The sequence below is a fragment of the Antennarius striatus genome, chromosome 16 (genome assembly GCF_040054535.1).
Source record: "Antennarius striatus isolate MH-2024 chromosome 16, ASM4005453v1, whole genome shotgun sequence".
NCBI lineage: Eukaryota > Metazoa > Chordata > Actinopteri > Lophiiformes > Antennariidae > Antennarius > Antennarius striatus.
This window is the reverse complement of record NC_090791.1, coordinates 9187339-9212290: the sequence shown is the minus strand read 5'-3', so window position 1 is coordinate 9212290 and position 24952 is coordinate 9187339. Positions and strand designations below refer to the sequence as shown.

The 24952-nt window shown below is 40.4% G+C and overlaps 1 protein-coding gene across 4 annotated transcripts; it reads left to right on the top strand.

Moving 5' to 3' along the window:
• Positions 1–447: 447 nt before the first annotated feature.
• epn2 (epsin 2) lies at positions 448–24952 on the top strand. 4 transcript variants are annotated; one of them, XM_068337105.1, is made up of 10 exons: positions 448–505; positions 10421–11160; positions 13025–13179; positions 16988–17100; positions 17641–17745; positions 18203–18323; positions 18790–18942; positions 19371–19463; positions 20955–21179; positions 21768–24952. In XM_068337105.1, exons 2-10 carry the CDS (start codon positions 10730–10732, stop codon positions 22109–22111), a joined length of 1740 nt encoding a protein of 579 aa, XP_068193206.1. In that variant the 5' UTR covers positions 448–505; positions 10421–10729; the 3' UTR covers positions 22112–24952. The 4 variants fall into 4 exon arrangements, with proteins under 4 accessions (XP_068193206.1, XP_068193207.1, XP_068193205.1 ...); XM_068337106.1 differs by lacking the exon at positions 448–505 and adding an exon at positions 513–694 and having other exon boundaries at positions 19371–19400; XM_068337104.1 differs by lacking the exon at positions 448–505 and adding an exon at positions 513–694.

Genomic DNA, 24952 nt, shown 5'->3' with positions numbered 1-24952 from the left:
GTCAAAAGATTTGCGTAATAAGCCTGCGTATTTGATTTCCCATGACACACGGAACAACATTTATAAGGGAGGAAACATATGATTAGTTTCATGATGAGAAAAGAACTGGATTTACTCGTCTATCACCGAACAAATAAAATAAAAGCCATGGATTTGTTTGAAAGCAACATAAACCCGGAAACATACACTTTTGTGCCGGATTTTGTTAAGAAGCACGTATATTCCTTATTAATTAATACTCATAACCATGAAACCGACTTTATTGCATTTCATTTCCTCGAATTAATATTAGGTATATGAATGGTAACCACTGTTTCAACATGAGACTGTCAAATATGAAGTCCTAGGTGTTCTCATGTTACACTTATAATTCTCCGGCGAGACCCGACTAAATTTCAAAAAGCAGCCTGAAGGGACTTCCTGTGGCCCTAACAAGCAGAGCCTCCTCGGTCACACCCTGCCCGCCCCCTCCTCCCACTCTGCCCGCCATACTCTGGAGGAGGAGGTACGTGTAGCCTGTCTCTAGCTGGTATAGCATTAGCAACACATAGCTTAGCGGAGGCGCAACAAGCACCCTGAACGCCGAAATAAGTGCTATATCCTGATTTTTTTTTTTCATTGGAATTTTTCTAACTTCTTTATGGGTTTGCATCCCTGGAACACCGATAGAAACTGACTTAGCTTTAAAGATATGGTAAGTCAGCGTCCACTTTGAAGACAGTCGACTTGTTTTTATAGGGTATTCTGTAATCCAGTTCGCTCTGGTGATGTCTCCACCGAGCACCCGTCTTGGCTACTAGCTCGAATGATTGCTAACAAGATTAGCAGGCTAGATGAGGTTTTGCCACAGAAAATAGGTTGAGGAGCTGGGAGGAATGGTGTGTGTATCCAAACCATACGTGTGTGGTGTCAGATAATATTTTACATTAGGAATTCAATATCTAGTCCGGTATTTTGGGGTGTTGAGTGGTCAGCTATTGAATCTTTACCCACGACAGAGAGAAGTTCTATGGTTGGCTAGCCTAACCTAAAATTTCATAGCTTGAGCCAACTTTTTTTTCGGTCAAGTTTTGATCACTTCCTAAAAACTAACAGCCAGTGGTTGCATCATAGAGCGCAAAAAGCGGCCAGTGCAAAATTAAAACGGTAAACTATACGTAAATATAATTTAAATCAGATTATCTGCCTCAACTTAATTTACATGAGCAAGTTACCGCTAACGTCGTACCCTAGCTTATCTAGCTAGCTAAGTACTTGACGCAAGTTTGTGCTAAACTTGCTAACGTTAGCTGCAACGTTTTTGTTGTTTTTTAGCAAATTGACTTGCTTTTCTACCAGGAAATGACTTTCTACAAGTACATATTTTCGTTGCATTCAACACTGTTTCGTAATTCAATAATACGATCAGCCTTCAGCCGAGTATTTGAAAATACCGTTCAGTTTACGTAAAGCTACTTTAGCCTGAGAGCTATCAATCACATCGGTTCAGGACAACGCTGTGATTTTGTTGCGATTTTTGAAAGAGCGTCCGGGTCCGTTGTTTTTTACGTTCCCCAGTGTAACCATGCGCTTTACGTATAATTAAATGAATGCTCGCTGATATCATTGAGACAGCGCAATGGAATACTTGACGTCTACACAGCGTTACTGGAGATTTTCGGGTAACAAAATTCTTGAGGATATGGGCGCTGTCTCTGTCCTCTCTGTGTTTGCAATCGGCTAAACGTACTGTTGGTTGACATGTCAGATCGTCTTTTGCTGATCGAGTCTACACTTTGCCTGACTTTGTTTTGTGGGGCAGTCGGGGGTGCTGGTGTTTCCATTTTCAGTTTTTAGTCAGAGCCGCTCACATGAACGTGTCCGTAAAAGAGAAACGATGCTCTGACTATTGTCAGTGTCATCAGTCGGTCACAGTGGGTGACAGATGCATCATCACTGTCCTCCTCCCTTCCCTGACTTGACATTGTTTCTCAGCCAGCCAGGCAGGACTAAGATTGTGTGACATTCCAATCATTGAGTATCTTCCTGTATCCACCCCCTTTCCCTTCATGCATTATACACCTGACGTAATCACTGTCAGTTATGGGTGTATGTAACATATGGTAGTAGATTGTCTTTGTGTTTGACAATGGGTCCGTTTCACGAAGCAGGGTTAGCAAACCCAGAGTAAAACCTGTGACTCTGTGTTGACTAGGTTTCACAAAAGCTGCTCAAGGTTAGTTTTACCAACCCAGGGCGAGTTCACCCCTGTTCTCCAGATAAAAGCCAACAGCCTCCTGTGAGGTATAGTTGACATATTAGAGTGGATGGAGATAAGTCAGTTATTGCAAACCTTTACACTACCTAACGCGTTACATTCTATTGTTCAGGTAAGACTATACGTCCTTGAGTCAGGAATGACCCAGACCTCTTTGCCTTCACATCAGAAATGTAGTCTGCAGCATCACACATGATCTGGACAGATGTTCATTTATCTATAATGCAGTCTTTAACATGTTGAAACAGTAGTCAATCTACATGTGCCTGCACAAATATGTTGTGAATGGACTTTTTATTCACATCATCAGCTTCATTATGTGAGGGAGCCTTGATGGGAATGTGGGTGCCATCTATGCAGCCACTGACTTTGGGACATCCGAAAAGAAATTAAAGTTGCTAATCAAATTCTGAGGTTGCAGCACAATGTCGTCAAGGGAGTATTATTTTAAAATAATTTATCAGATGTCTACATCATTCACCTGCAATCCTGTGGAACTCCTCCTGGATGACTCTTGACAGGTTTATTTCCAGGGACATTGACAAACTCGGGTAAAAACCTTTTCAAGGAGAGGCACACTGAGCATCTCTCACATGGTATTGACAACTACCATTTGCAAAAAAGAAAATACTAATGCAGTGCTACACACAATACCCGTTGGGATGTGAGTGTGAATGATTCGTGAAGCTGCAGATGTGAGGATGAATTTGGTAGTGGATGGGTGTGATGGATTGGGATTTGAACCGGTACCAATCATAAAGATTGTTTACTTCTGCATATTTTTATGGACTGGAATTACGTTAATGAATGGCGGAAAAAAATGACTTTGTCACACTGGTTCCACCTCACCTTCTTTCTCAAAACACTCAAGAAAACAGTCACACACCCTTGCACATGTATAGTTTGTCCAAGCCTGTATAAGTTGTGCAAGCCTGTTATCTCCAGATCAGCTTTACTCTAGACCTGGCAAGGTGGACCTGTTCTCAATATACTGCTCCTCAGCTCTAAAAGCTTATCAGTTTACCTGGAGTTTGATGAGCCACACCCAGACACTGCTGTTGTTAACATGGGATATGTTTGAGGTGTTTTGGTTTTATATCAGTCAGTTTACTTATGTATGGGGTTTAACTTTCTCTAACCGTAATGGTGTTTTATCATTCGCAAGTTGCATGTATCTTATTTCCCCAGCACATTTAATTCAAATCTGTACCAAGAAAAATGCATTTGTTGTATTTCCATGAACACATTTATATTACTTGAATAAGATGGCCTCTAGTTTTTAAACTGACTTTGAAACATTGAATTTTTGTCAGATCACAATTAAGACATGAATTAACCATCTAGTGTGCCTTCTTTTAAGTGTACTACCTAACTTTAATTTCTCAGATGTTTGAATGCAAGCTTGAACTATGAATAGTGTTCTAGTCTGGCAGAAAAATGCAGGGAAGCAGTTAAAATTGACAGAAAACTAAAACAAACCATTTTAATTAACTTGTTTTAGAGTAATTAGTAAAACATGAAGCACTAATGCAGACAATATGAAGGGATTGAACTGAATATGGATGTAAAATTAGTTGTGATTCAAAAAGTTGTCAATATTACTTTGACAGCCTTGCTTGAAAAAAATTCTCCTAAAGCTAAAATCTGAGCATTTATTATACAGAAGTACATATATTGAAAAAAATGTGTATATTAATAATATATTTAATAAAAAGTTGATGCTGATTTGATGTACAGTAATTCAGATTTTGTCATTATTAAAATGCAATATGGAACATGTTTCCTCAGTAAAGGGGCAACCTCAGTGGGAAAGCCAATATTGTTTTAGTCATTGAAACTGCTAAGGCTCGATGAAACATTGTGTCTTGTATTAAGCCCTGCTATTAGATGTCACTTATTAATGTCTTGAAGCTGATACGTACCATGCAGACAATTAGGTAAATCACCTCTAGGATTACTTCTGTTTTAGGTTTGCGCCATGTGCAGTTTGTTTTACTATTTGCATGCCATGTATTGATTTATGTACATTAAGTGCACCCACAAATATATTTCTCATGGTTTCACTGAGGTGTGGATGCTATGCCCATTCAAGCAGTAAGTGCCCATTGTTAATGCAGCTTGTTGTCTGAATTGCTGTGAAGATGTATAGATTGGTTCATTTGAATCATGCAATGAGATCACCATCGCTAGATTTGTCGGAAATTATATGTCAGTATTTGAATGTGGCACAGTTCATCACAATTCAGTAGAAAATGACTTTTTTTCTTTCCCACTGTTGAGAATAAGACCAAAGTTGTTTGCTTTTAACCTAATTGATTATGATTACGGTAGGTGAAGCTGACTGTTAGCTCTGTGCTGACTGAGAAAGATGGTGAGAGACAAAGGACATTGGTGGAGGACATTAGACCACATCACTCACCAATTTGAACGGTGCAAATTACGGTGTTTAGTAGTCATTTTAGGTGTTTATCATTCCTTGTTAAGAAATGATATCGGCACAGCTGTTGCAATTTTTCTGACTTTGCTTTATTCATGGCAAACATAAGACACTTTTGAGCACTTTCTGCTGTGGTCATTTGGCCTGTCAATCAGAAACCTATAGCTACGTTACATTTATTACAGAACCCATAAACAGAATCAAAATAACAAAGTCTTAAAGATCCCTATGAAATCAGAGGTTTAGAACTACAGTGATACCTCTGTACTCGACCATAATCCGTTCTGAGGTGGTGGTTGAGCACCGATTTGTTCGACCACCGAAACCAATTTTCCCATAAGAAATAATGGAAAGTATTTTAATCCGTTCTTACCATTTAGAAAAATACCTAAAATATTATAAGAACGTGTATCTAAACAACAATGAATACGTAAATGTGCACAAGCAGTACATGATAAAGATAAAGCATTATAAACCATTTTGTATAATTTAGAGAGCGGTTGATGGCACTAGCGTCATCATGGAAGGGGAATCCCTTCCATGATGACGCTAGGTAACGCGCCTCCAGGGGTTTTCTCCCTTCTCTCTCTCTTCCGTGGAGGTGAATCTGGCTGGGCAGTAGCCTTCCTCTATTCTTTAAGAAGGAACCTGTCCATTGTCAGTTGCTTCTGCTTTAAGATAGTGGAAATGGTTGACTTTGCCATTTCGTACTGCGACGCGAGGTCGGACACTCGACCACCACTTTCATATTTTGCTATAATTTCCGTACGTAATTTGCGTACGTAATTTGCGTAGGTGTTACTACGCTGGCGGTCTGAGTCGAACTGACGCTTACCCGCTGGCCGAGGAACGCAGCCGAGGAGCGCGTTCGGGTCGACTCGGCTAGTCGAGCACCGAAAATCGGTTCGGGGTCTGATACATTTTCTACTCGAATTTTTTGGTCGAGCACCGATTTGGTCGAGTATAGAGGCGGTCGAGTACAGAGGTATCACTGTAGTTTGGAAGAGGGTTGCAATTCCCAAACTTAGCCATGAGTCCATTCCCAAATGCTGTGCCTCTTCTTTTTTTTTTTAACTTTACTGCTTAAGATTGAAAACACAGGATCTAAAAGAGCAATGGCAACAATGTATATTTTAAAACTACATCTGCTGGATTAGCTAATACCTAATTACTTGTCCCAATTTCCTTAAGGATCAATAAAATATCACTGATTTTAACCGTATTTGACTTCAGGGGCTGGTGTATAATATTTAATAAAATATTTAAATGATATGTGTGAGCACGTTTTGAGTGCTTGTGATGTGTATTAGACAAATGGAATGCTTGAGTTGACTAGTGGAATAAAGATGTCTTTGCAAAAATTGTACTTCTAAATTTTTTTTTAATGTATTCAGTATACAGCATATCACATTACCTTAACAATGTGTATGGACACAAAATACAGACACTATTATAATGGTAATCCTTGCACATGTTGAGGTCATTTGAATTTAGAAAGGCAGATATTGTTTCAATATCAGTTGTTATATCAAAGAAAACTCTACGACCACTATTTGTCTGTATCTGATTAAACTGTGGGGAAAATCTTTGGGAGTTGGCTGTCCCATGACAGGTTCAGACCAGCTAAGGAATCAACCCAAACACTTGGCAAACCATCTGCAAATAAAGACCCTTATGACAAGAAAAGCAACAGATGGTGGGACATAACTACTGTCACCAACTGCTTTGCAAATAAAAAAAAGGTTCTTACATAAATGTGTCAGTGTGAAATACATGAAACATATTTTTCCTTAGATGCTTTTATTGATCATCAACAGACTATACTCCCAATTAAAAAAACAAAAATTCTCAAAGATGTTTCAGCACATACTGGGGAAGTACATTCCTACCTTGTGGGCTTTTCAGGCCCTCAGCTTGCAAAGAAACTTCTATTTCTTTCGTAAACAAACTTCCGCCTGCTCTGAAAGAGTTCTTTTTAAATTAATCATTAATTCATTTATTCATTCATTTATTTGAAAGGGACAGAGGAGTCAAACATGGTTACAAGCTTGCTGAGGTGATGCATTTAGATTTTATAGCAAGTGCTAAGCCTCTCATCTCCAGTCCCTGGTTCGACTCTTCCACAATGTTGCAGTACAATCTAAATATACATAATTTAAGAACAATTGTATCATATAATTCTATATTATATTTAGTATGATAAAATCTACATTATGCATCATTTAATATGGTCAGACCACACAAATCAATAATCAAGTGCTGCATTTATATGAGCCCTGTATTGTATGAGCCATGTTCACTAATTCCCTCTCCCACACAACGAACACAGTATTACGGATAAGAGCAGTTGTGTTTTGTCTTTAATCAGGTTTTGGTTCTTGTGGGGAACATTTTAATGTCTGAGATGGTTTTTATGTCTGATAGCAAAGAGTTCCAAAGTTTCCAGAGGAAACACTCTGGATAGTGTGATAGAGATTGTTGGAGTGATGAATGAAGGATTTCATCCCCTTGTGTGCACTTAGAAAACGCCTTATGTCATACTAAATTGAGATAAGAATTTCTGACTCAACACTTGTCTGTAATTAAACCACAGAATTTTATTTAAATATAACATGAAATATTTGTTTTAGCCCACTGTATAAGGATAGGGACAGATTTACTGGCTCCTTCAAATGCTGTCTGGATCACTCTGGAGTTAGTCCAACTTCTGGTGACAAGCAATATGCTTGTGGCCTATTTGGGAGCTGCGAGGAGCTGTCCCTTTTATGCTGATGCTACAGTTGTGTCAAATCTCTGTGTATTTATATTCAGAAATATCTATATGAATTTGACAGCTTGGTTAAAAAGAAGACACCCAGATGAGTCGATCCTGCTTATATTAAGACACTTACTATTTAAGTGGGGTATGATGGAGAAAATGTAGAATGCTAAATGTAAACTAATGTAAGTTCAATATTACAGGCACGAGCAAACAGATGCATCTCTTCTGCTTTGTATAGTATCTCCACTGCCCTAAGGTTCAAAATCCATTGCTGGATCAGCGATCTGTAGTATAAATTGATATTGAATTATGAATTATAATTTATATATCAGACTATCATGGACTCCTTAGGAGTATTCCCTCGTCTACACACACACACACACACACACACACACACACACACACACACACACACACACAAATTCTGTGTGCCATCTCTTGTGGAGCTGAAGTGATCTCCAAAGGAAGGCAGGCCAGTGGTCTTTTGTGGTGGGGGTTGTTGTTCCGGGGTGTAGGGGGTGGAATGGTCAAGACAGACTCTCCTCTCTCTTCCTCCTGTCTGCTATGGGTGAATAGGTGATTATAGCAGCAGATGCGTCATTAGGTCTGAGCTTTATTCATGCATATGCAAGAGTGAGGAGGGAACATTTAGGGAGGGGGCATGCCCCACAGGAATCACATTTCATTGGTGTTGAGTGAATTTACGGGATGTGCCAAGTTGTTTTCTTACACCCCCCACCCCCAAACACCCACAATCGCACTCTCCATTTCCTCACACTCATCTCCCCCAGCTGTCTTTCCATGGCATTGCTAGAAAGGAAGGTCGCTGAGACAAATATACATGTGTAAATGTGTACTCAGCCACTTGCTACTTTAAACACTAAATGTTGAATACAGCAGTCATTGACAGTGGATTAAGTTTTTTATGCTGTTCTTTTGTTTACTTGCATGACATGTCAGAGCATGCATGGTGCAGGGATCACATTACTGAATAGGATTAAGACATCATGGATGTCCTGAGATGTTAATCAGTGGAAGAGTGAGCATGAAGATATTTCCAGTGACTTGTTGCTTTTTGCTCAAGTTATTTAAATTGGATTTGGTTGGGTTTTTGGTTAAATGAAATAGCTGCAGCTTTATGAATGTGGTGCATAGCATTTGTGCTTAGGGATGAGAACCCAAAGTCAGCAATGAATTCCAAAACCCTGCAATGATATAGTATTGACAAACTGCACAAACTGTGCAACTGTCTATATTCATAACATGAATTAATTACAACTTAACAGATCTTTTCAAATAGTTGGTTTTAAACTGAATCACTGGGAGACGGGGAGGGTTATCTGCTCCCCGCAATTGAAGCACAAATTTCAAATGCCACAGACAATGTGCATTGTGCTCCGGTCTTCTTGGCAGTGAGGGTGTACTGAATAAAATGAACAAAACTGCTGTAATACAAACACCACTTAAGCAGAAAGGTTATTGTGAGCAAAGAGAATAAGGACAAAACATAATGTCCACCAGTCCGACTGAATTGGACAATTCCAATTAGTGTGGTTGAGGGTCATTGTACAGCTTCTACACCTAACATTGAATAATATGTGGACAAGGAGCTTAATGTCAAGCTTGTCACATCAGACAAGGTAACTCTTACTCCTGACTATGACCAATTTCTGAGGTGAAGGACATGACAAACACGGATTCTGTTTCCAGTGTTAGACGGTAACAGTAACTGTTGTACAAGCCCATCCTTATTATTCTTTTTGTTACCCCTGAGTTTCCCTGTATGCTGATCCAGTAAAAAATGATGTGAAAAAAACTGCAGACCATTCATCTGTCAGTTGGAGAAATGTGGCAAAAAGGCTCTTTCAAAAATTGATGTACTTTTTGCATCAACCACATTGATTACAAATTGGACCAGAAAAGACAATTTCTTGATAAAGCTCTATATGACAGTTGAGGTTTCATCAAGAAGCAGTGTCGCAACTGTTGATTCAGCAATAAAACAGGGAGTTGCTGTTAGACTGAGAATGGAAATTTATCAAAACTGATTAACCAATCAAAGGCGTAAATTATTCTGAGCTGATACGCGTTACAAAACCACATCTGACAGGATGGTTTCACAGTGCTCCCTCAATAAAGTCAAAGAAAAACCCAACATGTCTGAGTCTTTTTTAACAAGTTGTATCACGTGACTGCAGTGCACTGGCATTGTGCCAGGAGTGTACCTTGCCTCACACCCCCAGTCAGTTATTATAGGCTCCAGCACCCCACAACCCGTGACGGCAGATGAAGTGGTTTTAAAGATAAATGAATGAATGAATGTATCGTGTGAAGATCTACCAATAAGTCCTTGGAGTCTTAGCCTGAACCCTACAGGAAGTTGACAGTTTTGAGAACCCATTTGACTTGACATTTGGAGTCTCTGAACTTCATGTGTTGGATAAAAGTCATGGCCTGAAGACATCCATGTCCATACATCATTAGTTTTCAATATCTTATTTTATCTTGTAACCTCAAGAAAAGTCAGAAAAAGGGAAACAAATCTATTAAAATGAATGGGCTTGCACAACAGTAGGCAGGCTTTACGCAAGTGCATGAAAATCACTTATCTAATTGTTGTTCTAATCAGTTTGAAGCTACAACGCACTACAGTTATACCAAAAGTGCAATTTGTATATATATTATTGCTGAAATCTGAAAATCATTTGTGTAATTGCACCAATGATTTCAAGAGTCTTGAATCTGTAGTTTTTGTTTTTTCCCACTAAAGAAAAAAAGTTGATTCATTGCATTACACCTTTGTTATCGTACTCACACACAACTATTGGCACAGTCAGATATGGCAGGTAAACAGAAGCAGATTGAAAAGAAATATTTCATTTTTTCAAATATCTCATTATGTTTCTTTTTTAAAATGTGCTCTTCTGTTTCTCCCATTAACTCACGGTATGTCTCTCTGTCCCAGGTGATGGCGTGGACATGTTTGCCGACATCACTGCATGTATGAAGATGATTTTAACAGACACTGTTCTGGAGGACTCAGGAACACTGCATTGGCCTGGAGAAACCTCATAAATACACACACACACACACCTTTCTGCCGTGCCTTGAGAAAGGACACAAGTGCGCAGACACAAACCATCTTCAACTGTAGCACACATTTCTTTGTGCAGGTTAGCTTCTTATACTAAAGCAGGTCTTGTCCCATCTCCTCTCTTGTGAGAGAGTACATTGTATTTCGTTTTGTATATTTCTGCCCCATCTCACCGTCACCATGCCAAGCTCCGTCCTCCGTCGGCAGATGAAAAACATGGTGAACAACTATTCTGATGCTGAGAAGAAAGTCAGAGAGGCCACTTCCAATGACCCGTGGGGCCCATCGTCGTCCCTCATGTCTGAGATTGCAGACCTTACTTATAATGTGGCTGCTTTCAGTGAGATTATGAGTATGATATGGAAACGGCTCAATGATCATGGCAAGAACTGGCGCCATGTCTACAAGGCCCTCACCCTGCTCGACTACCTGATCAAGACGGGCTCAGAGCGAGTGGCACTGCAATGTAAAGAGAACATCTTCGCTATCCAGACTTTGAAGGACTTCCAGTACATTGACAGAGATGGCAAAGACCAGGGCATCAATGTTAGAGAGAAGAGCAAACAGCTGGTGGTTCTCCTGAAAGATGAGGACCGCCTCAAAGGAGAGAGGTAATGAGTCATCATAAAGATTTAAACCATGCAAATCTTTAGACATGTATTGAAAAGCATAACGCCTATCTGATGAGGTTTTTGCGGAAAAAAACTCTTTTGCCATATTTTGCTCGAAAGCAGAGATTCTGTCTACCCCCTGTCTGCTAATATTTTACTTGACAAATTGAACTATGCTACAGTATGTCCCTACTTGTAAAATCCCCTGTTGATAGGCATGGCCTGAAGTTTTGACATCACACTTGTGCATTCTGACTATTGGACCAGAACTGGCTTCCAAACTATTTTTGTTGCCATGAATCTTGCACAAAGACCCAACCTTTTAAGTCTGCTTGTCAGTTCAGAGAAAATGTGCACCATCAGCAAAAGCAGCATTCTGCTGTCAAACCCTGCATGTGTGTGTCTGTCTCCCTGGTGAAGTTGAGACATTCAGCTCTAGGAAGAACAGTTAAAAAGATCTTTGACTTCGGGGGATGCACTTTGAAGTTGTTTTGTGTTATTTTTAAGGGAAGTGAATTTAGGATTGATTTATAATGCTGTCAGACATTTTCAATGCGCTGTAAGAATTATGCCTGACTCTCCTGGGTATCATCAGTGGTTAAGATTACATTTTACTGGTTGAAGCATTTAACTTCAACGCTCAAGTCTGCATGGTGCTTGTGGATCTTGATTTTCACACCTGTAAGTTTAACACAGAGCATTGCTGGGTTTATTGTTTATGTAAGATTTCAAACCATGTGAAAGATGATGAAGAAGAAGAAATGTAATTCCATGGGGAAACAAGGCAGTCAGAAACTGCAACATCCCGCTACACCCCTGAATTCAAAATTTGACCCTGACCTACTTTCATAGGTCAGGGTCATGTAATAAAAGACCCATGATCCAACATGTAACTGTTGCATTCTATTTATCATGAAGTTTCAGAGATGTGTACTTAAGATGGTATAAAAGTGAAAATCTGACCTTGACCTAGTTTTTCAAGATTTACCTTTCATCCCCTTGCCTCCCTGAATATAACGCCTTTTGTTTAGTCTTTCTATGTTATCCAGTTCCTGAGATATGTGCAAAAATACCTCAGGTTAGAATAGAATAAAGACAGTCACATACTGCAACATCCTGCGACACCCCTGAATACAAAATTTTACCCTGACCTACTTGCATAGGTCAAATATCAAAGCTAGTGCTTTTATCTATGGCCTTACTCACACTGGCCTTCTCCTTTGTCATTCTATCTCATCCGGTTCCTGAGTGTAAAGTTTAAATTTGACCTTGAGCTAGTTTTCTTAAGGTCATCATCTGGTTTTCAACCCCTTTGTAATGTGCTTTTTGTTTCATCTTTCTATCTGCAATGGTTGCAAAGATATTTGGTGGACTAACGAATGACTGACGAACACTGACAAGAAGCGAGATGTAATTATCTTTACACTCTTAATTATATATGTAAGGGCCCTGAAACACACACACACCATGGGCCTGTAAGCATGCAAATTAATACAGTGGGAGGCAGAGTGACGGACAACGAATTAGAAGTGTGCTCCAAATGAGTAGCCTGTGGGGGGCGGTGCCTTGCTCAGGGGCGCCTCAGTAGTGCTAGGGGGGTGAGCTTATACCTCCCATTTATTTAGGGCACTAATGGATCTCCACCATTATACAATTTGCCTAAAGGTCTGTTTTATTATTTGTTTTATTTTCATCATTTAGCTGTGGCATTATAGAGCTGATACCTTTTAAGTCTTATCAGGATGGATTTGCACTTAATGTGTGTGGTTTTTTTAAAAAGTGATTTTGCTCTTTTGAATTTCATGTGACAAATTGAATGAATTCTGATTTTGAATTAACCAATTAACCCCCCCCCCCCCCGTAGGTCTCAAGCCTTGAAGACCAAAGAGCGAATGGCTCAAGTGTCCACAGGGAGCAGTCAGATGGGGTTTGGCCGAGGCTCATCTCAGCCCAATCTCTCCACTTCTTACAGTGAGGAGTATGGCAGGTCAGAGGGCTCACCTGCCTCCTACCATGGCTGTGAGTATTAATACACAAAATGTATAGACACACACACTTAAAACACTCACTCTGTATGTTGAAGCAGCACACATAACACATAATATTGCTTTAATTATATTGTGTCCCAGTTAGTGTAACTTTGGCCTACATCCTGAAACATGCCCCTCCCCCCTTCTGTCTATGGCTTCCAGTCTCAGAGTAGGACCGCATTCCTGAGCACGCACTCATACACACAGACGAGGAAGCAGACTCCCCCAGCCTCTCCCCCCTCCCCCAGCCTCTATCATCCACATGACAGAGGAATCTGCTCGTCTTTGCAGTGGTACTCTCCTCCAGAGACGCAGTGAAGGAAAGATAAAGAAACACAGTGGCAAAGAGACACGTGCATAGATGAATATACAAAGATATACAATAATTCAAATGCACACTACTGCCACTACCAGCTAATCTGATCGTCAGAAAATAGTCATACCAAGATAGAAATAACACCCATGTATTCCTTTTTAAGAAGCAATGTAAGGGCTCTTCATACAAATATGATTATAATTAATCTTTCCATCATGTTTTTCTGTAGTTGAATCTGAGCCCTTTTTTGTTCAGTTGTTGAAGTGGAGGACGAGCTATAAGAGATTTTACATAAAAGTGAATGGATTGAAAGAAAGATGGCATACGGGAGGGGTAGAGTTGAGAAGAGCCAGACATCCCAGTCAGGAAATGGGGTTACTAAGTGAAGTTCAGGGGGAAGAATGGGGAAGGAAAAATTAAAGAATGAACTTCGGCCTCTTTTCCTTTCATCCTTTGACGTCCCAGTTCTGTGTACACACCAGGGTGTGTGTGTGCTTGTGCATGCATGGAGCTGTGCATCTTTTGCTCAGTGTCCCACATTCCTTTATATGAGATATGTTTGAGTAGGTTTCCCTCAGAGGTGGGAGCTGAAGCAGCTGACTCATCAATGGAGAACCCTGAAAGAGTGCCTGGGGTCAGGTTGGGATTGGGGTCGCTGTGTTTACTAGTTTAATGATATAGTAAAATATAAAATGTGATGGTAATCATTTAAAGCACATTTGCAGGGCACGGAGATAAATATCACCATCATATGTCATTGTTGTATATCAATGCATTTCCAGAAATATTTCATCACCAGATGATTCTTGTTTAAATAGATCGAATGACAGTAGTTGTATGGGTGACACCCTTGAATAGAAAACTTTTTCTTACCAAGACCTCATAAATCGGCTGTAGATGACTGTGGTGGTCATCAGTGTCTCCGAAGACACTGCTTTGAATTCCATGCTACACTGGTTGTATTCACTTCATTGAAAGGTTTTCTAAGTTGGAAGTTTGTGTTTATTTCCACTGTAACTGAATGTTTCACCAAAAAAAAGCTCAATAAGAAACAACTGGACTGAACAGCTAACACGATCAGAAGTTCAATTGAAGAATCTTGAATGAAAATTGTTCTTTTTAACTGTGACATACACAAGCAGTATGCTGTCTGGGAGAAATCCCAAGAAAATGGGAATACCCATATATGGAAAAATTCCCATAGTGGTAGGCAAGAATGTAGCGATGCTTTGAATTTGTTTGTTTTCTTCTCAAACTGGTCACTTGGCAGTTGCTGTTAGGAGAAGAGCTCAGCAAAAATCATCCGTTAAGATGATGAATGCACTACAACTCTGAATATTTTTCAGAGTTGTAGTGTTCTGTGTTCACTTTAACGCAGACTTGTAGATGTTTATTAAGAAGGTGGGGCAGTATTTAAATTGTTGACCTTTGCATTCTTATGCTGTTATCCCTTTAGCATGAAAACTGATGTTTAAATAAAGTCACACTGCTTGAATTGGTACAAAACACTCAGAGTTTATGGCAAATATCCATGTCCTTGTGGATCAGATATGTAGCCTATGTTTATGAAGTGATAAGCAGAACTTTGCTTTATGGATTTGTTTCTGGTTTGGAATCATATTTCAGTTCCAGTGAAAGTCAATTAGTCATGTGACTGCAATCCAGCTATTTCATTAGCACATAATAGACTCCCATCAGTTCTTATCATGCAGGTATATCGCTGTATTATTGTTGTGATTTTTAGGATGACATTAATTTCCTTCATCCTGGGTGTGGGTGAGTGTTTAACTCTTGTGAAATGTCAGATTTCCTTTAAACAAAAGTATTGCAACATTAACTTTTATGAAAAGATCTGACGTGGCAAATTTCCTGTAATTTCTTTGTAATAAACCTGCTGATGTGACATATCCTTCTTATAAATGTCTTTACAGGGCAAGATTTCAAAGATGTCTACGTATCTGAAATCTGTCTTTGCCATACATTTTATACAGAATAGCTGTCAAGAAATGTGTAAGATCATTGTGGTATAGTCTATATCTGTGTATGTGTGTCTGTGTGTCCACATCAGGAGGAGATCATGTAATGACTATTGACTGATGTTAGGAACAGAGATTTAAAAAGACATACAATATAGCAGATGTAAGCACAGAGACACCTGATTTAAGTTTACTGGTAAGCCTGAGAGAAATTGTGTCTTTTAAGGTCCTGCCAACATTTAAAGATATAATTTGTTGCGTTGAATATGAAAAAAAAAGTTTTGAGGCATGATTTGTAGAACAGTCTACAATTGTGATGGATGAAGTCACTGTGCTCAGTTTTGATAGATGGAAACAAGTATTACATGACTTACACATCAGTCATACGATGTGTTTTGTCGAATAAAGAAAATTACTGTATCTCATGTCGATGTTGAAATTTGAGTGGGATCCATCTAGCAAAAACAGTAACCCATGTGTTGGCAACTACTAAATGTTTTTAGTCAGCCTGCAGATCAGCAAATAAGAGTGATATTGTTTAAACATAAGGTAAGTGGATGTTGTGCGTAAGTTGTGTAAAGTTACACATGCATGTCATGAAACAAGTCATTTCATAAAGACTGATAATGGGCAGTCTTTATGAAATGACTTGTTTCATGACATGCATGTGTAACTTTACACAACTTATTCCATCTTCATTCCATTAGCAAGCAGGGTTAGCATGAACAGCTGTGATGCTAATGGGTCAGAGAAGATCAGCTGATTTTATATCAGTGTGGTGGTTTGAGGTATGCTCTGAAGCATTGTGAAAGGAGAGAGTTTTTGAGTGAATACAAACCATAGTGGCAAACAACAATAACTATAGTGTAAAAGGTGAATATGAAAAGCACTGTGAGCTGTTAACGTTGATTACAGTTTAAGATGGATCGCTAACTTGAACCCTGAAACACTATGTGCGTTCGTTTCAGACCCTACTCTTATGTTTGCTGATGTAAATGTTCTCACAGCGCCTCTCCGAACTCATATTGTTCTGCTGGTTTTGCTTCCACACCGTGTGTCCCATGGAAATACAGTGACATTATGATTTAGACATTGTAGGCTAAACTCATCAATTGGTTCTGGCGTAGAGACTTCTTAGTTCTGGCTAGATGTATATATAATTGTGTGTGTGTTTGCTGGTGTCTGTTTATTGTGCTGCCACATTGTCTGTTCTAATCCAATAAGATGATTGGACTGTTGTGCCTTACAGAGGCGATGAAGAAACCTCTAATTACACAGTGTTTTCTAAGCAGCTCAGATGTCATTCAAATTTGACTTATTTATGCTGAGTGATAAGTATACTCCTATTGTTATAATTCAGGGTAATTGCTCTTGTAGGATTGATACTCATATTTCTCTGGCCCAGAGACTCTGTACTTAATGGAGTCATAGTATATCATATACAGGATACAACAGAAGTCTGGTCCACTGAGGATTTTTACATATGTTCTGAATGTGTTCTGTAGCCACGTCCCCCAATGCGGGTTCAGAACTGGAGCAGGCCAGACCTCAGACCAGTGGAGAGGAGGAACTACAGCTGCAACTTGCTTTGGCCATGAGCCGAGAGGCTGCAGAGCAGGTACACAAACACACAAGCGTGCTGGAATACCACAGTGAATTCTTGCTAGCCAGAGTGACTTTTTGGAATAGTTTCTTTTATGTCCCTGAACTTAAAAAGTAGATTGAGTTTTTTCATTGCATAAACAATTGTGGACTCTCACATAAGTCCAGTGTTGTACATCTGTTAGCCGGGTACTTCAGCTCAGATATTTGCCTTGGGTTAGTTTTCATGAAAAAGATGAGAAGCTTAAAATAACACGATCTATAAATCCCAAAACAAAATATTGAAATAAACCCAAGATAAACAGAACTTTAAGCACCTCATTCTTAGTTTACAATCTAAACAAGTGCCCAGTCCATTATGTGACAGCCACTAATCAACATAATTAATATGGATATGTTATAGATCCTATAATTCATAATCTTTTTTCCATAGCTGAATAATTTTGCAAATATGTATTGTGCAACAGCAGAACAATCCACTAGTTTGTTTATGTTGCATATGTTGCACATGAGGGGTTTTAATATATCTGCTCTCGGTGTGTGTGTGTGTGTTTAGGAAGAGCGCATACGCAGAGGGGATGACCTGAGACTACAGATGGCCTTGGAGGAGAGCAAGAAAGAAGGTCCAGACTCGGCAAAACTGCCCAAGAAAAAGAGAGAGGTAATATCCGCAGAAATATGGAGATTAGAACAACTCAAGTCTCTTCCTATATGACGTTGTTCCTAAAATAGTCCTGTCTCTTCTCATCCTTTGTCTTAATCTGTCTACTACTACATTAACACTGTTAAAACCACTAACTGGCTGCACGCTATCTGGTTTACTTTGCATTGTTGTGCTTCATCAGTCAGCAAGTGAAGTTTGAGGTCGAGTTGTGATGAAGAGCGACTGCATGACTGTGGCTCATATTTTGTCTCCTTAGAAAATGACATAACTACTTTTAGTGTGTTTGAATGACCTTCCTTATTTAGAAGGTTATGGCGGAGCGACAGATGTTATTTTTTTTCTGATGTTCTTCCTCCTTTTGACTCATTTCATTTGTTCTCCTTTATCTGCATTTTTGTTCCATACCTTTCCCTTCACTGGGATTGTCTAACCCACTTTCTCTGTTTATTACCAGCCCCAATCAACTTTGATGGATTTGATGGATGTACCAGAACCTGGCGCCACTAGTGACCCCTGGGGCACGGGAGCTGTGGCCAAGGCAGGGGCCGTACCAGAAGACCCTTGGCACTCTTATGGTATGCATTTTCTTCTCAAGAAGTGCTGACATTCGATGAAAGCTACACATTTACTGTTGTCGAGAAGTATTTGAGTTCAGAGGAAATGATTCTCTCTCTGCTCTCCACCTGCATCTCCTCGGACTGAGACTCTTTGTTCAGTAGGAATGCTGCTCCACTGGCTCTGCAGCATTACATAGCAGGGGAGGGTAGGAGGAAGGGTGTTCAAGGAAGATAATGTGAAGGAATGGAGTGCGGATAGATGGGCGAGCCAGGGAGGGAGGCTGAGAGGAATAAGATGAGCTTTTAAACAGATGAGCTGTACTTTTGAATGGGTCTTCATCATTTTCACCCACCTGTTTCTTTCTACCTTTCTCTGGCTCTGTTCATCAGTCCCTCCTCTTCTTTATCAGTTTACCATTACATTTTGCAAGCTTAATCCAATTCCTTTGTCGTCTTAAAGCTCAAGTGCTCCCCCTGTCCCCAGGGCCTGCCCCTAAACCGGCAGCACCAGTGGACCCATGGGGTGCTCCACCTTCTGTCCCACCCCTAAAGAGCAATGATCCGTGGGCATCAAACACTCCTGCTGTCTCTGACCCCTGGAGTTCCTCAGCTGCCCGCCCTAAGACATCCAACACAGGTGAACAAAAGGAAGAATGTGATTTTGAAATTTTTTTCACGGGCAGCATAAGTTCTTTTCAAAACATTTTCTTTATCAAATGAAAACATCTGATCACGGGTTGGCTAATGCCTCAAAGACTTAACAGCTACCAGCTTTGCCACAAAGTAACACTTCTGCACACCTCTTGCTTCCATGTGCTTATTTTGTTCATTTGTCTCTCAGTTTGACCAAATATCCATACTCATTCATATTTGTGTTGTCTGTTGCTGTGTGTGTGTGTGTGTGTGTGTGTGTGTGTGTGTGTGTGTGTGTGTGTGTGTGTGTGTGTGTGTGTGTGTGTGTGTGTGTGTGTGTGTGTGTGTGTGTGTGTGTGTGTGTGTGTGTGTGTGTGTGTGTGTGTGTGTGTGTGTGTGTGTCCATTATGTGTCTGCATTGTCCCCTTTCAGGTAACTTTGACCTGTTCAATGCATCCAACGGTACGTCCAAAGAGGACTTCTCAGAGTTTGACAACCTACGCTCTTCCTCCTCTGTCCCCACTGGTACTCACCCATGTCTTTGTCTCTCTGTTGACACGGAGTCTGTGTTGTTTTTCCTTCCATGTCTGAAATTACTGTCTGTCTGAAGATGGACATGTGCACGTCCTTGTCTATATATCTCTAGACTTGAGCAAAGATGCTGTTTGAACCACTGGAGTCATATTTTATTTTAAGCTGTTGTTTTATCAGCACAAATTCAATCAAATGTTGCAGCAATAAGATTAAACAGTGGGGAAAAAAACCCCAGCCGCTTGCTCTCGTCTGGGCCCATATCAGTGTGGTGTAATCTGATGCTGCTTTTATGTGTTTATCGCAAAATTTCATTCTTAGACCTTGGCCATCCTGTTAATGGAAACCTTTTAAGTATTTGCTGTGATACTTTACAAAATTACCTTTTGATCTGTACTATGCTACAACTACAAATATCCCAAGAAGTCTGACTACACCCACTGACGGCTCCATTCAGTTGGGATTGAGAGGTCCAGTGAACAGATTGGCTCAGGTCATGTGTTTTGGCAGTGTCTGAGTGTGGGAAGGTGATGGTGGTATCTGACTTTCCATCAACAGGTCACTGATAAAGTACTCAAACACTGGCGTTTAAAAGGAAAAGCTCATTCACCCTCCTTATCTCCATATTATGTGTAGAGGTCACTCATCTCAGCAGTGTTAAGGAGGCAGCCCCCTGCTGGACAAAGTGTAACAGGGTTAACAGTGCAGTATCGAGAGGGATTATTTTGACTTATTGATGAATGTGGCATTTATTTTCAAATTAATCACTTTAAAGATAATATAGGAAATGGTAGAAAAATGCTAAGATAACCCAAAGTCATATTCCTGCTTTGTTTTGTCAGAATTCAAGTTCAAATTCTCCTCATTTAAAACCATCCTTCTATTTTCTTGTAGACGAGATTACTGTAATCATCTCGTCTATAGTTGCTTTTCCGTTTTGGAATCGAACCTGACGCGCCACCGTGCTACCCATTTAAAAGAGTTTAAAACTTTAAAACCAGAAATCGGAAGAAAAAAAAATCCTTGGCACAATTTCCTTGTGCCTGTATGCACCACTTGGAATGCTGTTTGTCCATTAATGAAGATATCCGTTGCTACTGTCTGGACTAGCCAGATTTTCTGCCTCTCCTGTCCTTTCATAAAACTTTCTATTGGTTATTTTATTGCATCGACTCCATTCTTGTTCTCAGGAAATCCAAATGCAAGTGTTCACCTTCAATATGACTGTTTAAAATTTGTATTTTATTTTAAAATGTGAGTACTCGACACAGATACAAACACACTTTCTATATGTTTAGAATCATAGCAAGCAACGGTTAGATGTGAATCTTATAATTTATTTTTTACTTGATCCTGTGGGCTAAGTTGTTTGTATTTTCTTCCTGTTTTCAGGATTTCTGTAATTAGTTATGTTTCGTTATCTCAGTGACACATTCAGAGATCTAGCTTTTCAGCAGTGGAATACAAATGGTCTTTGTTCCCCAGGTGATGGGGGCGTAGCATCCTCTATCCCCTCTCAAGCCAGTCTCGCGAGCAGCAGCAGCCTGGACCTATTCGATCCCCTCCCTACTACTACATCTTCCACATACCCAACTAGAAAGACTCCAGAGTCTTTCCTGGGTCCCAATGCTGCCTTGGTCAATCTGGATTCTCTTGTGACCAAACCAGCCCAGCCTGCTCCAGCTGTTAACCCGTTCTTAGCTTCAACAGGTGAGGAGAGAAAGATGGGATTTTAACATGTCAATGTCAAAATTATCATATGTTCATTCAAAAAATTGAGATAAATCTCTAATGAAGCTCAGCAACATAACTGGAATGTCAGAAATATAACAAAACTATCAACATTTAAAACTCACTGGCTGCCAATGATGTCTATAAACATCAATTACGTTTTTCAACGGAGAGGGCTGGAGACGGTCTGGCGTACCTGAAAATCAGGCGTCCAATCATGGGATTTAGCATAATGGCGACCGATCCATTTAGGGACACAGAGGATGGCAAATCACAGGGTAGATGGAGAAGTTGTGACAGCATACGATGCAACAAAGTTTGCGTATGTTGGTGCGCAGTCGCGAGCGAACATGGTGTCGCTCAGAGAAAAAAACACCTTGCAATCAGCCAAGAACAGAAAGGAAAAAAGATAAATGTCTGGAGTTTTGGAGTAAGGCCATCAGTTGGTACAAAAACGCTGTCAGCCAATGAGTTAATTCTTTCACAAAAACAGTCCATTTTAGAGTTCTAGTTATGCTGCGCTGCATTCTAATATTCTGCCATTTTGTTCCTCCACCTGTCCTGTAGGTGGTGCCACTGCAGCAGCCCATGTCAACCCCTTCCAAGTGACCCAGCCAGCGCCCCCCACCCTCAACCAGATGCGGATCAGCCCCATGCCTGCTGGCTTTGGCAGCATGTCTGAGTCCATGCCCCTCTCTTCCTTGCCTGCTCAGCCCATCACCATGGTCCCCCTGGCTGGTATGGCTTCCATGGGCCATGTGATGCCTGGAATGGCGGTCGGGGGTGGGGCGCCAAACACGGTGATGAGTGCGGGGATGCCGGCCTCCATGTCCATGCCCCAGCCCCTGATGAGTATGCCACCCCAAGCTGGGACCCAACCCACTGGAACCACCAACCCCTTTCTTTTGTGAGGGGAGTGACCTCCCCCCATACTCTCTCCTTTGCTCCTCCTTCACTTTGGCTCCTTAAGAAGCTTCAAAATGAACAAAGAGATGTCTTATTCCGTTTACCCCTTCATAACCAACTCCCAGCCAGGTCGTAGTGTTGGCTTGGCTTTCTACCCCAACTCACTCCCCCTCCTCTTTCTCTCAGCGCTACAAGCTGCCTCATCCTGTGTGATCCATAACAATCTGATCATAGTGGTAACCACAAAGAGTTTGCATCTTTACAGACTAGAGTACCAGCGGCGTTTACAGTCTTTCTCCACTGAGGCAGGGCAGGACTCCTCCTCATTCACTCACCTCCTCTCCTCGGCTTCCTTTAGGGTTGCTCCTCTTTCCTGTGGTGGAGTGACAGGAGAGTCTGAATATACTAACACCAGGATCTTTATCTCCTTACTAGAGCTAATCTTTTATAAGCCGTGTGTGTGAGAGTGTGTGGGTTTTATTTTCTACACACACTGTTTGTTGCAGAGGATTTTGTACAACCTTGTCTTTCGGCGACTGTTGGTCTCACTGTTACACTATAGTGAAAGGGAGGGAAGCTTGCCCCTAAGCAACACACACACACTGCTGCGGCTCTCGGTACCACCCATTCATGATGCCCCTCAGCTTACTTCCTCTGAAATCGGACCATTTTTTAAATCCACCACATGACCCGATGACCTCCAGAGGGTCACGATAAATGATGAACATTTATAAAAGGTGATGAATCCCTCGTCGTAAGGGTTGAAAAGATGTGCAAATTCTATTTTTGTTGGCGTGTGCTCGTGTACAGGTGTATTGTTAATACTTGGATACTAACAGCCACATGCAGGTGTGTTTGTCACTGAATGAATCTCCTCTGCTGTGTGTTAAGACATGACTGTGATGGCATCGGTTTTTTGCTATCAACATATGGATGCAGTGAGGCATCATGGGACAGCCCCCCCCCACCCATTCTTTTGTTTTTTTTCTAGGTTCAAAGGGAAGAGGATGGGTGGTGAGTGTAAGAGAGATGCGTTAAGCCTTCAAGTGTACTTTAATGAGCCGGTCTTTTCATTTTTGAGTGGAAGTGACTGATTGATAAAGCTATTTTCTGAAGTGCATGTATTGTGTACGCATCATTCACATCTACAGGGTTACAAAGATGGCACTGGGTTTGAATGTTGGCCAATTAGCATTGTGAAGCGTTTACCTCCGACTGGATTTGCTGTGGCTAATCTGTGTACAAGAACATTACCTGGTGGACACACACATGCAAATGGGATGGTTCCAGAATCAGCCCAATAATAGTACAGGGAATCCCACAGCAACAGTGAAACATGTCATGTAAACAAGCGGTTGTTTACATGACATGACATTTTTACTTGCTCATTAGTTGGAACTTCATAGCCAAGCCTTTCACAGTTTTGGAGCTGTGTTCTAGCATTTATCACCATCTTTTTTTTTTTTTTTTTAAGACACTTTTCTGTCCTCCTAGATTTTTCACCCTATGGGTAGGCTATGTATTTCTCTTCTCTTAGAAGCACAACTGTTACCAAAGTCATAGCGACTGTGATTTCTGAAGATATTGTACTTTGAGTATTTCGAACAGTAGGGTCACACTTCAATGACATGATTTTTTGTTTGGATGGATGGTCACGATGCGAGCGACTCCATTATATATTTGTTTTTATATTTCAGAGCTCTATGTGCAGTGTTTGTGCAAGAAAGTGTTGGCTGAATATTGGCATATTTACAGAGAACAAGCTGAGAGTTTATCTCATTTCTGAGTAGAGTGGTTTGAAATCCAGCCGATGGTATGTAGACCCTTCCTGTCTCTTGGTCACCGTAATCCCTTCTTTCAGTTCTGTTATCACTGCCAATGTTACTGTGGATGGGTTCTTTTTTGTAAGTTTTGTGTGAATTGCTGCCCTCTCATGGTCTGCTTATGGTAGGACGGAACACCGCAGGACCTCAGACCTTCATTTCTCTCAGGCAAAAGGAGGGGCAGCTCCAATGGTGTGTATGATTTTGATGCAGAGGGTGGTTGAGATGATTTTTATGCTAGAGGTCCTTGATGAATGGATGAGAAACTAACTTGCAGAGACCAGCAAACATTTTTAATCTCAGTTAAAGATATGCAAACAATGGAGTTTTTAAAAAAAAAAGACTTAACGCTTGATGTGTTTTGCAAAGTTAGATTTTGTAATAAAGTATTGCTATTTGAAATGCTACAGTGATATACTAGTAAATGTCACTTTGTCACTGGCCTTGATTTCACTGCCGCCTGACCTTAAACTTCACTCCAGTGATTGTGGTAAAGTTTCTTTTATTGATGCATTGAAAAAGACGACAGTCTCCAAGTCATTCAGTACTCCCAACAGTTAGATGACACTTGTTTTAATCGCTGGCAGCAGTTTCACAGTCGTGGCTATGGTGCAGTGAAAATACGGCCTGTGTGTAGTGAGATGCGCATTGCTATGTATTTACTTTGCTTTTATCAAGAGGACTAACTGACTTTATGACCTGTTATTATATCCATAAACAGCCATCTTTAATCTTTTCCATGTCTGTTTATTTACCCTTCCTATAGTACTGGGAGCAGGCTGCTTTTTTTATTGGATATGTGCTCAACCTGTTGGCATTATAACTGTATAATATAATTTATCATTTGTATTATTGTAACATACTGTTCCTCTGTATACCTTATTATTCTGTGTCATGGGTTTTTTTTGTAGGAAAAGTCACCGTGGTATTTTAACAGCATCTAAACAAAAGCAGCGGGCCGCACCCCGTTGGATGAGCTCAACTGTAGCTGCATTGGTTCAAAATAAAATGTGTATCACTTCA